General features: G+C 36.3%; 1 protein-coding gene and 1 non-coding gene across 4 annotated transcripts in view; both read left to right on the top strand.

Annotated features, from left to right (window-relative positions):
• The window catches only part of LOC126778464 (probable ATP-dependent RNA helicase DHX35), a 60,325-nt gene extending 48,992 nt beyond the window's left edge, over positions 1–11,333 (top strand). For all 3 annotated transcript variants that reach the window (XM_050502035.1, XM_050502037.1, XM_050502036.1), the window contains 6 exons: positions 258–421; positions 1,314–1,441; positions 2,168–2,311; positions 3,214–3,304; positions 10,442–10,592; positions 11,192–11,333. In XM_050502035.1, the coding sequence (XP_050357992.1) occupies positions 258–421; positions 1,314–1,441; positions 2,168–2,311; positions 3,214–3,304; positions 10,442–10,592; positions 11,192–11,306 (793 nt within the window). In that variant the 3' untranslated portion in view covers positions 11,307–11,333. The remainder of the gene's footprint in view (positions 1–257; positions 422–1,313; positions 1,442–2,167; positions 2,312–3,213; positions 3,305–10,441; positions 10,593–11,191) is intronic.
• A 1,335-nt stretch (positions 11,334–12,668) lies between these two features.
• On the top strand, positions 12,669–12,740 carry Trnaa-cgc (transfer RNA alanine (anticodon CGC)). Its single transcript has one exon. It is a non-coding gene; the product is annotated as a tRNA-Ala (tRNA).
• The last annotated feature ends 1,886 nt before the right edge of the window (positions 12,741–14,626 follow it).

Genomic DNA, 14,626 nt, shown 5'->3' with positions numbered 1-14,626 from the left:
TTATTGCACACAAACCTAATAGCTAGGTATATACATAGGGTTAAAAGCGTAAATAGGGGGCTTACTTATACTTTTTTATAAATAACATCCTCTAACCGCCCCACCCCCTCCCTAACATGTGAGTGAATATTAATATAAAATAATAAATAAACAATTGTTTTGTTGCTTTTGCATGTAATAAATGAAACTCCAGGCCAACCCACTGCCCAACAGTGGGACACGTGGTAGATGTTAAGGAATAATATCGTTTGTTCAAGATTCTCATTCCCGACTCCGCCTCCAGCCAAGAGTCTGCTCGCGAGCCTGGAGACGTTGTACGCGCTGAAAGCCATCGACAAACACGGGGAGTTAACTGATTCCGGGAAGATGATGGCGGAGCTACCACTTAAACCGATGCTCTCCAGCATGTTGTGTAACAGCGGTAAGTCGCTATTACAGTTAAAACTAACAACCCAGGAGAAAGCTGGCAACGCACCTGCAAGGTCTCAAGTTACAGATGTCCATGAGTTGGGGTGACTTTCCATTTGGTCAAAATTTATTGGTTGGTTAGTGGTTTTGATTTGAAACATGTGTTCTCGTGTTATGTGTGAATGACGCTCTCTTATGTTGGTATCAATTCCCCCCCCCCCCCAATCTTGGCCTCTACTCCCTTATGTATACATGGAACATATATTAAATAGTTGGTTGTTAAAAAAAACCCGCTGAGTTTCATACGCCGGTTCTTCTCAAGTCAGGATGTTTCTTTTCCGACCCGGCGGTAGTTTCCAATTTTAATATCAAAAAGTAAGTGTATTGCTTCTATGTTGAACAAAGTATTTAAATTTGTTTTTTTTTTATAATTATTATTATTCATTATTTTATTTTAACAAAATTCTAATCATGGTTGCTAACCAGTAAATTATATAAGTAGAAGATAGTAAGTGTAGTGATAGTAAAACAGTAGTACTTGGTATTGTTGTGTTCCGTTTTGAAGGGTGAGTGATCCAGTGTAATTACAGGCACAAGGGACATAACATCTTAGTTCATAACATCTTAGTATAGTTATAGATGTAAGCCATGGTTAACATTTCTTACAATGCCAATGTCTATGGGCGTTGGTGACCACTTACCATCAGGTGGCCCATATGCTCGTCCGCCTTCCTACTCTATAAAAAAAGTAAGAAAAAATAATTGCTTATTTTTTTTTTATTATAAATTCTCGACATATATATATCTAACGGCCGCATGTCAAGAATTTATATAAGTTATCGTTGTGTATACTAGATGGTGCTGTGATGCAAATAATTCGTTTATTATTTTGTTTTACATTACAGGTGAATTCGGTTGTATCGACGAGATGCTTTCGATAGTGTCTATGCTGCAAATCGATGGTGTTTTCACTAAACAGGGGACGGGAAAGAACAGTATAGCCGCCAGGATTTCAAGGAGGAATAATTTCGAGGTTATTATTTTAAATATTGCAATAAAATACATACGTTTACTAATATTTTATTTATTTCTTATTCTAAGTACGAAATGTTTGTCATCAAATTAGCGTGATATCTCTTCATATTATAAAACTGCCTTTTTCGAACCTGATGATTTTTAAAAGTATATATATAATTCGAATAATCGGCTTAAAGCATTTAAATGTATAATACATATAATAATTAACAAGATATTTTATATTAGCTTGCTTCATACAAAATTTCATCAAAATCGGTTCAGTGGTTTAGCCGTGCAAGCGTAACAGACATACAGCTAGTTAATTTCGCATTTATAATATTAATATCGATTATACATAATAATAATAATAATAATAATAATAATAATATCCTAGGACATTTTTCACACACGGCCATCTGCTCCCAAATTAAGCTTGTACAGAGCTTGTGCTATGGAAACCAGACAACTGATATACTTATAAGAAAAGTAGTATATGACTTTTCTTTTGTAAATACATACTTATATAGATAATTACACCCAGACTCAGGACAAACAGACATGTTCATGCACACAAATGTCTGTCCTGGGTGGGAATCGAACCCACAACCTTCGGCGTGAAAGGCAAGCATCCACCAACCACGCCAACCGGCTCGTCAATACATATAAGAAAAAATAAAAAACATACTATAATAGAGGTTAAATTGATTTATAAATGAAGTTAATTGTTTTGCCTTGTTTCCAGGTGGCGGAAGGCGATATTATAATGTATTTAAACATATTCGACTCCTATTTAAAGTTGCGTTCGAGTGGTGACGATAAGAAATCGAAAAAAGCGTGCAAAGACTGGTGTCAAAAGATGTTTATCAACTACAGGGTTATGGAGAAGGTGAATAATAATAAATTTTGCCAATAGAGCCAGTAGTAGTAATTAGCCAATTACGCAGGAGATATTATAGTGCACAAGTGTGTGCGCAAACACAGGTGCACTCTCGCTTCCCTAACTCTCGTAATTCGATGGGACGGCAATCCGACACGACCGGAAAGAGTTCAAGCGCAGGACCAACGGCTTTATGTGCTTTCCGAGGTACGGAAGTGTACACATTTCCAACTTCCAGACTACGGGCTGCTACTGAGAATTTTCTGACCGAAAAACCCAATAACTTTTTATTGGCCTGACTTGGGAATTGAACCCTTGACCTCCGGGTGAGCCTCCTTATATCTAGTCACTAGATGAGGGCATAATAATTTTACATGATTAATGTATATTTAAACCCACGTCAGTTTAGCTAGATTCTAACGAGAATCGACAAGAAACTCGGTTGTTACTTTGTCAACAATCAAGTTACATAGATAATTAAATATAATTGAATTCTTATTTATCGTACATGGAAATCCACATTTTGTTGTTCTTTATTAAGTAATATGTCTTATTAATTAAAGTTTTCTTAATATTATATTATTATCGTGAGGAAACCTGCATGTGTCTAATTTCATCGAAATTCTGCCACATGTGTCTTGCTCCAACGAAAGCTCCAAACCTTCTCCTCAAAAAAAAAAAGGAGAGGAGGCCTTAGCCCAGCAGTGGGACATTTACAGGCTGTTACTAACTACTAATATTATATTTAAATTTATTAATTATCAAAGCTAAAAGTACCTAGGAATTTTATTATTGGACCTTGCCCAAGGGATTGATTTTGCGCAGACGGAAGTCTCTGATTGCAAGTTGTAATAAAAATATGATATTCATTAATTTAATCACGTTTTTTTTAACAATAAATGTCTTTTCAGGCTGTGGATATACGAAACAGCTTAGAAAAACTAGTCAAAAATAATTTCCAGCTTAGAAATAAAGAATACGAGGGACCAGACTTGGGGTCAGGTAAATATTAAGTGTAATATATAATTTTTTTTTTTATATAGAATAGGAAGGCGGACGAGCATATGGGCCACCTGATGGTAAGTGGTCACCAACGCTCTTAGACATTAGCATTGTAAGAAATGTCAACCATCTTACATATCCAATGCGCCACCAACCTTGGTAACTAAGATTTTATGTCCCTTGTGCCTGTAATTACACTGGCTCACTCACCCTTCAAACCGGAACACAACAATATCAAGTATTGCTGTTTTGCGGTAGAATATCTGATGAGTGGGTGGTACCTACCCAGACGAGCTTGCACAAAGCCCTACCACCAGTGAAATACGTGAAGCAAAAACTTGGGGTACAAAGCCGCCAATTGCGTAGACGAAGAAGAATGGAATTTTGCACAGTTAAAGTTAGATAGAGGAGGAGTGCAGAAAGTTATTTTTTTTTTAAATATGCATTAGTAATACCTTAAATTAATAAAATAAAACGTTACACACACTACAACACACACATACGCAATTACGCATACGTTTTCACACTCGTCCTTTTGGAATGTTTATAGTCTATGGTCAAACTGAATTAAGATTAATATTTGATCATGTAATATACTCATTTGCTTATGATTCATCCTATAATGTGTCTAATAGATTTTTGTACGTCATTATATATTTATTTTGCCATTAATTTAATTATTTATTTAAAGAATTGCTTCACAAGTAAAAATCAATAAATTATTATCTGTAGAAACCGCACGCGCACAGCGTACTGTCAAACGCAGTTGTCAAAATAAAAAAAGTTTTGTTAACAATTCCGTGATTTCGGTGGTTTTTTGTGTAGTTTTTACATACAAACTAATATTGCATACGTATTGTGTGTATTTTTATGATTTCATCTTATAACTTTCATAACAGTTCACTTCGAGGCTGTTGTGAGCAAGATTAGTTAATTGGCTTTGTTTATACACAAAAGTGTATAAACAAACCAATCTATATTTTTTAATTCGTTACCAATTTCTGCAATTAATGCATAATCAGCCTTATAAAAACTGTATCGTATACAGAGTATGGGTCGGATGTATGATATATGAGGGTACGAAACACTTATTAACAGATTAGGATGATACTGATTTAGTCTACTTAACAAGTCAAGAGGCTTAGCCACCGTTACATTAACCATATTACTAATTACCAAGTCTAAGATTGGTTTTTCAAGAAAGGTGATAAAACCCTCTTGAAAAACTACAGACCAATCTCCCTCCTGAGTCACGTGTATAAGCTGTTCTCAAGAGTCGTCACGAACCGTCTCGCCAGACGACTTGACGAGTTCCAGCCCCCAGAGCAAGCCGGCTTTCGATCAGGCTACAGCACCGTGGACCACATCCATACTGTTCGGCAGATTGTGCAGAAGACCGAAGAGTACAATCAGCCGCTGTGTATGGCATTTGTGGACTACGAGAAAGCCTTCGACTCCATCGAAACCTGGGCAGTGCTCGACTCATTGCAGAGATGTCATATCGATTGGAGATATATCGAGGTACTGAGATGTCTGTACAACGCCGCTACAATGACTGTCCACATCCAGGACTGTAAGACGAAGGCGATCCAACTGCGCAGAGGGGTGAGACAGGGGGATGTAATATCCCCGAAACTGTTCACCAACGCGTTGGAAGACGTTTTCAAAACGCTGGATTGGACTAGGTATGGAGTCAATGTAAACGGCGAGTACATCTCACACCTTCGATTTGCCGACGATATCGTCATCATAGCAGAGTCGCTGGAACAACTCACCGAAATGCTGCGTAGCCTAGGCGAGTCTTCCCGGCGTGTCAGTCTCGGTATGAACTTGGACAAGACCAAGGTCATGTTCAATAGGCATGTCGTGCCGGGACCGATATACGTCGAGGGGAAACCTCTCGAAGTTGTTAGTGAATATACCTACCTAGGACAGATAATACAAGTCGGTAGGAACAACTTCGAGAAGGAAGCCGATCGAAGAATTCGCTTGGGATGGGCAGCATTTGGCAACCTTCGTCAAGTCCTCAAGTCGTCTATACCGCAATGTTTGAAGACGAAAGTCTTCAACCAATGCGTCTTACCTGCCATGACATACGGTGCCGAAACGTGGACACTAACTGCGGGACTAGTCCACAAATTCAAAGTCGCTCAGCGTGCTATGGAGCGAGCTATGCTCGGAGTATCTTTGAAGGATAAGATCAGAAATGAGATTATCCGGAAAAGAACCGGAGTCACCGACATAGCTTGCAAAATTAGCAGGCTGAAGTGGCAGTGGGCTGGTCACGTATGTCGTAGGACCGATGGCCGTTGGAGCAGACGAGTCCTAGAGTGGAGACCGCGAATCGGCAAGCGCAGCGTAGGGCGCCCTCCAGCCAGGTGGACCGACGACCTTAAGAAGGTGGCGGGCACCAACTGGATGCGGAAGGCGGAGGACAGGGAGCTTTGGCGCACCTTGGGAGAGGCCTATGTTCAGCAGTGGACAACGATTGGCTGTTGATTGATTGATTGAAGTCTAAGATTCTGTCATCACAGTTCTTAATATTGTTGTACTGGTGCAAGTCGTTAGCAGACATGAAATCAATTAACGACTAACCGAAAGCGTTATGATAATTTGATGGAATCATATACGTACAATCATCACCTGCATTCCATTCAATAAAACCCATATTAAAATCGCCTATTACTATTACATCATCAATTTGATTAGTAACAACATCTATATTTTCAAATTTTTTTTTAGCATTTTCTACTTTTACCGGGGGTGGTAGGTATACAACACAAAGACCGACTTTTTAACCGAATAATCACTGGTTATGTCTAATATAACCCACATTATTTCATTGTCAGTCTCCCAATGACATACTCGGTAAGAAGAAATATCTTTAGATATAGCAATTAATACGCCTCCTCCGTCCTTTTTTGAGAGGTCCGAACAAAAACGATCCTTCCTGTATACTATATAGCGCGAATCAAACAACTCGTTACTGGAGATTGTGGAATTCAACCATGTTTCAGTAAAAACTACAACTTTATAATTAGAATTTAGGATATTTTTCAGGATATTGTTCGTTTTTTTCTTAAGCCTCTTACGTTTTGATAATATATATCTAACATTTTGTTAACTTAACACCCATAACACTGGTAGAATAATGACGTCAGTTTATAAGCTTCAGACAATCTACATTCTTGATTTGTTTTGCCTGGCTGAATTCATCTTTACGTACAAAGATTCTTCCATTTCTGACCCAAGTGAAGCGGTATTTCATTTCCTTGGCTCTAATGCGTGTGGGTGCGTCTAATGCGTGTCCCTCCAATTCCGAGATGATGTGAATTTAGTTTTTCTTTAGAATTTTTTTTATTGAATTGGCCAACAGCCGCTAACATCGCGTCTCGATGTCTTGCACTTTGTAGCGTGACGATGACGGATCGCGGTTTCTCAGTGTTTCGGTTAAATTGCGCAACTCTAGTAACATGTTTTATGTCGTCTTCCGTCAAAGGATTTACAACAACATTACTTAATTGAACAATTACATTTGATAAATTTTCATTTCTATGCTCAGGAATACCATTTATCTCAACATTGCACTCCCTCATATGCACTTCTACAGTATTTAATCTAGAGGTAAGGTCTTTTACAGAGGATTTAAGATTATCATTTTCACGCTTAAGTTGATCAACAATGTTTGATTTTTCGTCAAGTTTTGGTTTCATTTGCTCATACTGCGCATTAATAAAGTTTAGTGATTCACAAAAACCTTTTATTTGATTATTAATAGTATTCAGCTGCGTGGTTACTAACTTCTATATTGTTGAAGCTAACTCTTGCTGTATAATGTTACGAAGTGTGCCATACATTTCTGTGAGGTCTATATTATCGACTTTATATTGAGTATTGGTACATTGTGGTGATTGACTCAGCTTTTTACGTTTCGTAACATAAGATACTTCCATAATGTCCGTGGAAGATTTGTTACAATCTTCTAGAGCGGTGACTGACCTAACAGGTGTATGTATGTTTCCTATTTTTGGTTGCTTATTTAAACATTCAAGGCACTTCCAGTTATTTTTTTATTTAAATCCATTTGGTGAAACTGTCTCAGATACATTACCGCATTCAATATCTGTTCACTACTATTACGCGTTTTGTTAAATTAAACCACACTTTACTTCATGAGAAAACACGCTAATTTGACACTCTTATTTTTAAAAGTACAATGTCAGTGTACAGCTTCTGACATACATAATGTATTTAGTATAAAAACTCCTTAGAATAATTATTTTACACACATTACTATTAGACAATATCATATTTCGCTTTGTAATCAATGCAAGTAAGAAATTCTTTTTTTTGGTAACGTCGTTTTGCATCCAGCACAAATATCCAATCCAAATGTCCAATACTCCCTTAAATATAAGGGAGTATTGGACATTTTCGCAAGCAAATCGCTGCTACAATTTTTTTAATTTTAATAAGTATTAAGCAGATACTGAGATTCGAACTCGTGTCGTCCTCTTAAACTGACTTGAATCACACGATTAACGACCGGACCAAGCCTTTATTAAGTTCCTAACACGAACTTTACGGTCCCTTTGTACTCAATCCTTTTGTTTTATTAATGATCGGTAGATAGTGAAATGTTTATAGCAAAACACCCGCCACACAAAAAGTCTCACTATTTTGTTCAGGTCAGATTGTATAGGAAGTTAACTTTACTAAAAACACAATTATTTACACTGTCAATATTGATTTAATTTATCTGATGATTTAATGTTGACTTAATTAACACTAACTTGTCTTTTTTTTCTAACGCAAAGCACGAAATGTTTAGAGTTAATTGTTATTTCCTTTTTTTATAAATAAATACGAACTTTGGCCGCACATACACCACAATTCCCAATTACTAATTAGTCATTTTTTTTTTATTTTTTTTTTTATATATAGAATAGGAAGGCGGACGAGCATATGGGCCACCTGATGGTAAGTGGTCACCAACGCTCTTAGACATTGGCATTGTAAGAAATGTCAACCATCGCTCACATATCCAATGCGCCACCAACCTTGGGAACTAAGATTTTATGTCCCTTGTGCCTGTAATTACACTAGCTCACTCACCCTTCAAACCGGAACACAACAATATCAAGTATTGCTGTTTTGCGGTAGAATATCTGATGAGTGGGTGGTACCTACCCAGACGAGCTTGCACAAAGCCCTACCACCAGTAGAATGTAGATGATATTCAACAACTACTGATATAACTTTTATGCGCTTTTAACCATATAAACATTTTTTAATTACGGAGCTGCTCTTAAACGAGTTAACACAGAAGTGGCGCCACAAATTTGTTGTTATATTGAGGTTGTTATTCACTATTTGTCGTCAGGACGTCATGATATTGACAGCTGACATTTGCACTGTAATATTGACAGACAGATTTTCAGGACGTTATTAAATTGACAGCTGTCATTTGCATTGTAATACAGGCGGACTTGTCGTCAGGACGTCATGATATTGACAGCTGACATTTGCACTGTAATATCGGCAAACAGATGCTCAAGACATTATTATACTGACAGCTGTCATTTGCATTGTAATATAGGCGGACTTGTCGTCAGGACGTCATGATATTGACAGCTGACATTTGCACTGTAATATCGACAGACAGATGCTCAAGACATTATTATACTGATAGCTGTCATTTGCATTGTAATACAGGCGGACTTTTCGTCAGGACGTCATGATATTGACAGCTGCCATTTGCACTGTAATATTGACAGACAGATTTTCAGGACATTATTATATTGACAACTGTCAGTTGCATTGTAATACTGACAGACAGATTTTCACGATGTCTTAATATTGACAGCTGACATTTGCACTTTAATATTGACAGACAGATTTTCAGGACATTGTAGTACTTTCTATTCGTTTGTAGTAACGGTCATTTTGTTCGTAGTAACTTCTTTTTGTCTGCTGTTGCGTTAATTTCGTTTGTAGTACCTTCTCTTAAGGTTTAAAAAAAAATTTTTTTACTTAAAAAAAGTTTTTTTTTGCTTCAATTACAAACGTTTTTTTTTCACTACAGTCAACTACTAACGATTCGCGTCGAGAATCAACTACTCATTCTGAGTGTCGATGAAACCGGGGATAAGTTTTGTCCGATGTCGTCCAACTTTTTTTAGAGATTTACAAACGAAAAAAAAATTACTACAATACTACATACGAATATCTATAAGAATCAAAAAGAAAAAATTCGATTTTCCAAAGTCGGGTGCCAAGTTCACATAGCCTGGTGGATCATTTAACATCAGGTAGCCCATTTGCCCGTTCAGCTACCTATAAGATTAATAATAATGATAAATTTTTTTACACTCAAAAACATGTACACAATTTTAGTTGGCAGTTTTATCTAAATCTAGGGTTTTTATATAAGCAACATAGGTGGTGGACCTCCGACTCTATTATAAATCCTCCGAAACTTATATAAATTGTAATATCAGAATCGCTGACTCTGCTGTTTTATATATATAGGTACATATTATTTACATAAAAAACGACGTTTGCGGTATTTCTTTTTGGGGCTAAAATTACTAAGTTACTCGCAGAGCTCACTCTGGAGCATGCTACATAAAAACTGTCCATGTGATAACAGTTCTCACTAAAATCAGTGCCGGCCATGTTCAACGACAGGCAATGGGACTTTTGATTGTCATGGGGAAGCACACTTTAAGAAGGAAATATATACTTTCAAATTCGAATGATGTATTCTCACGGATGGTGGCTTGATGTAAGGCTGCAGACCCGGAGGTCCTGGGTTCAATTCCCATGTCGGTCCAATAAAAAGTTATTGAGTTTTTCTGTCAGAAAATTCTCAGTAGCACCCCGGAGTCTGGAAGTTGGAAGTGTGAACACTCCCGTGCTTCGGAGAACACGTAAAGCCGTTGTTCCTGAGCCTGAAATCTTTACGCATTAGCGATGTTAGATGGCTAATATTTTTTGCATCGCCCCCATCGCCGTCGTCCATCAGGTGGCCCATCTGCCCGTCCACTTATCTATATTATAAAGACAATGAAGGTCTAGATTGTCTGATGGGTCCAATCGACTGATATGAATGAAGTCCTCACTCTCTGCCGGCAGGTAAATGTTCGCGCATAATGAAGGCGGTGGTGTCAGGACTGTTCCCGCAGGCGGCGCGCCTGTCGCCCGACGGCGCGTACCGCGGCCTCCGCGGGGCGGCGCTGCACATCAGCCCCGACAGCTGCCTGTACCGCGTGCAGCAGCCGCAGTGGTAGGTGGCCAGCTCTGTAGGGGGGAAGTGTATTTGACGATAAATTGTTATAACGACAATAACTTCTGTCTCTTGACTACCTGTGTTATTAGAATCCTTTGTTATAGGTTCGTACGTCCTATAAAAAAACCTTCCCAGGTTTGCCTTCTGTCTTTTCTCTGTAACTATTTCTTTCGAATTCGCTAAACATGAATAGTTAAAATTTTGTACTCAAATAGAGTTCGGTGATACAATATGATGAGTAGGATAAATATATAAATTCAAATTTTAGACTGTAAATATAGAAACTTAAAAACTTGATATGATCTACATTCACGGCTCAGCAGGTATGGTGCAGCACGACATCCGTACTCACCCACGTACTAATGTGGTCTCATCTGGCATAATCAATGAAAGAGTTTGTGATAAGAAATATAAATTTAGTTTGTACTTAAAAATAAGATTATTTTTTTCTGAATAAATAATCTTCTTTAGCTTAATTTTGTGCACTCGAGTAGAGAGTTTTTAATTTAACGTTATATATGAAAGCTCATAACATGTAATTACTATTTTACCGTTCATCATTCTAATATTCATTCACATGCTTTTTAACTACCCAGGGTTGTCTTTGCGAGCGTCCAAAGTTCCGGAGACAAGACCTACATGAGAGAGTTGATGGTCATCAACAAAGAGTGGCTTCTGGAAGTCGCCCCCCATTACTACAAGGAAACATGATTTGTAATAAAATATAACAAAACATAACTTGTTTTATTTTATGTGATTTATAATATTTTTATGATTTTATTTAAATTTTAGTCTTAAGTTTTAATAAATTATATATAATAGTTATAAAATATTAAAATTAATAGGAATCATCGAATTTCTCACCTCTTTTATGAGTTTTGCGCTGAATAAAAACATCTACATCTAGAGATGATTTAAATTTCTATATTTAGAGACAAAGGAAACTCGACACATATAATATGTTTTGTTGTTTGTTAGGTTGGGTTATATAATTTATCGTCAGAGTGTCACGGTATCATGCGCAAGCGATCCTGTGGCGTTCCTCGCTAAGACGGAAAGGGTACCACTAGTTTTTTAGTCGATATTCCGATGTAAGGGGCGCACTCGGCGCCCTGGACGCCGGCGAGCCCCATATACCTCGTGTCCCCCACTGTTCTTGTGGGAGAAACGCGTAACGCGTTTTTCCAACGTTAAAAAAAAGGTTATATAATTTATATTTTTCATCCACTATTATGAATAAAATTTCTAAAATGAATTTGAATAAAATATAGAATATACATTTTTAATTTCAATTTTGTATACTTGCAATTTCGTAATTTTGCATACAAAACTTTTAACCCTGATTTTACCCTATCGATGGGATAAAATGTCTTCTTCGGTTTCAAGCTTACTTCGAAATAAAATTTCATCAAAATCGGTTCACTGATTAAAACAAGAAAGACAAATATTAAAAATAATATATACCTACAGTAGCATTGTTTGGACATTTTTAAAAAAGGTACATAAGATTCTATACAAGTTTAGTGTGCCAAATGATGTAAATGCTATAATTATTACAATAAGTACCAACGCGACAGCGTCGCTCGAATCTATTAATAATGACTTATAAAAAAAGGTTTTTATTTGTGAAAAATTGCGTTTTTTCTTCTAGAAATCGTATCTATTCATTTACATAGATAAACTTTAAACGCCAAACTTTCCATACAAAATCAGAACATTTGAGCCGTTTCCGAGACGAAATAAATTTATATACAAATTCTCCATTCAATTTTAGTCTAAACGTTTTTTTCTTCGCTATAAAGATGCCGACCCTGGGTTCAAATTTCGCCTCTGGCCAATAAAAAGTTATTGGGTTTTTCAAGATTTTTTAAATAACAACCTGTAGTTTCCCAGTTATAAATCACGGTCAGACACTTTAATTTTTTATTATTTGAATGCCTCAGTGTGCTAAAAGAAACAACTGGTTAGTATTCCACTGCTGGGTTAAGGCCTCGTTTTTATTTGTAAATGTTGATGAAATTACTATTATTTCAGTCAGTCAGAAGTCACATATTTTTAGGGTGATATTCATCCGGGGGTGTAACTCAGTGGTAGAGTGTCTGCTTCGCATGCTGAAAGTCCTGGGTTCAAATCCCAGCACCTCCAAAATTAAAATTGAAATGATTATTCATTATATTTTTTTACGGTAATTATGTTGCTGAGCTGCAGGAATAATCCATGGAGCTTATAGACAGCTAAAATTTTTTTTGGTGATCATGGTGGAAGACAAATGCTCATTCGTCGGATTAATTTATCTCCAAGCCAAGCTTAGCTTTCATTTCAGTTGAGATTGTGACGATTTGTGATTAAAGTGTCGTTCGTTTAGTTTCGACTTCAATTTTCAGTCTTTCAGTTGCAATTTAAAACATGGTCAAATTGAGGCCACCTTATTAGCAGACAGATATAATTATGACTTTTTCGTCAAGGCTTACCTAAAAATGAGTTGATGGGAGAGGTAGGTAACCAAATAACTCTAGAACTCTGAATATTTTCGATGAGTAATCTTACAGCGCTAGTACACAAATGAATAAACTTATGATTTCAAATTCGATTCTTCAAAATTAGTTAAATATTTCCATATGAAATAATTATTCAAATTAAACAAGTACATAATTTATCAATCACGTGTAAAGTCCACTAAATTTTATTATCATTGTCACAAGCCTTCATCATGTCACATCAGTGCAAACGACAATCTTAGAAAAATACATCACGATATTGATAATGAACACACTCGCTACACGTGAGCCTCTGACTTTGTTTGTAAAACAATTCCAGTAATATTTTAAAATTATTATTAATGTTAGATAAGATGACACTTAAATTGTAATAAGTTTGATAGTTTACGTAATTATACATTGCGGTGGGTATTTTAGTAACTAATATATTTTAATATGAAGCCAACTCTGTATATAATTTTGTAATCTTGATCTCAACCTTAAATAAATTAAATATAAGAGTTGCATGCCTTTGTAATTGGCTAAGTTAAAATAGGTAGATAAAAAATAGTACATTCTTTTTTAAGTAATCTTTTTTTTAAATGACCTAAAAAAATATGCAAATTTCGATTAAGTTTCGAATATATTGCAAAGTGATCAAAGTCAATTTACGATTTGTTTTCAAGATTATTTTATTTAGGTATGAACAGTAACGTGGTAAGGCTTTGTTCATAGCTTGGTAACCAGTCTCATTTAAGGCACAAAAAATATACGTTGTCATCGTGCTCAGATTGGGTCAAGGTCACGATCAAATCGCTGGTTTGCCAGTTTGAAGTTACCACCACATATTCTTCTATACGTTTTCTACCCATACCACATACTTGTCTGTTATTACATTGTATAGTATTTTTACAGATTAAAAATAAATAACTTTCTATTATTAAAATTTTTAATATATGTATAGACATTTTAACTTTAGCGTAGTTGTTATCCGTCTTCAATTCTATACACCGTAATTTTAAAGTTATTCTTCGTTTAACATCCTTTTTAGTATCGAACGGCCAGGCAAACGCAACCAAAGCGTACGCGTAAGCGTAGCGTAAGCGTAAACCATAGGTAAGTAGTGGAAATTCCCCTACGTACGAAGCCCTTTGAATCCACATTCATCATTCGCACTGCGAAACTATGGAATGCTTTGTCCGATTCCGTATTTCCTGATAGGTACAACGTTGGGGTCTTCAAATCCAGAGTGAACAGGTTTCTTTTAGGCAAGCGTGCTACATCCTAGATGTAGTATGTAGTGTCGATGCTTAAGATCAGGCAAGTCAAAAAAAAAAACATCAATTCAGTTGCGAAAAAGAACCGAACATTTTAGGGATGTCAATTAGCGATGTGATTAAAGGTTTCTGAAATTGTCTTATCAACAAGAAATCAATTGTTGGTTTTTATTTCTAAACATAACATAAAATTCTTTCAGTCTTTGAAAAACAGTTAAAGTTGTGAAAAAAGATAAAAGTCGTGTATTCGTCTTACAATGTAATTATCTAAATGAAC

This window comes from Nymphalis io, chromosome 26, assembly GCF_905147045.1.
Source record: "Nymphalis io chromosome 26, ilAglIoxx1.1, whole genome shotgun sequence".
In the NCBI taxonomy this organism is placed as follows: domain Eukaryota; kingdom Metazoa; phylum Arthropoda; class Insecta; order Lepidoptera; family Nymphalidae; genus Nymphalis; species Nymphalis io.
This window is presented reverse-complemented; position numbering and strand designations above follow the sequence as displayed.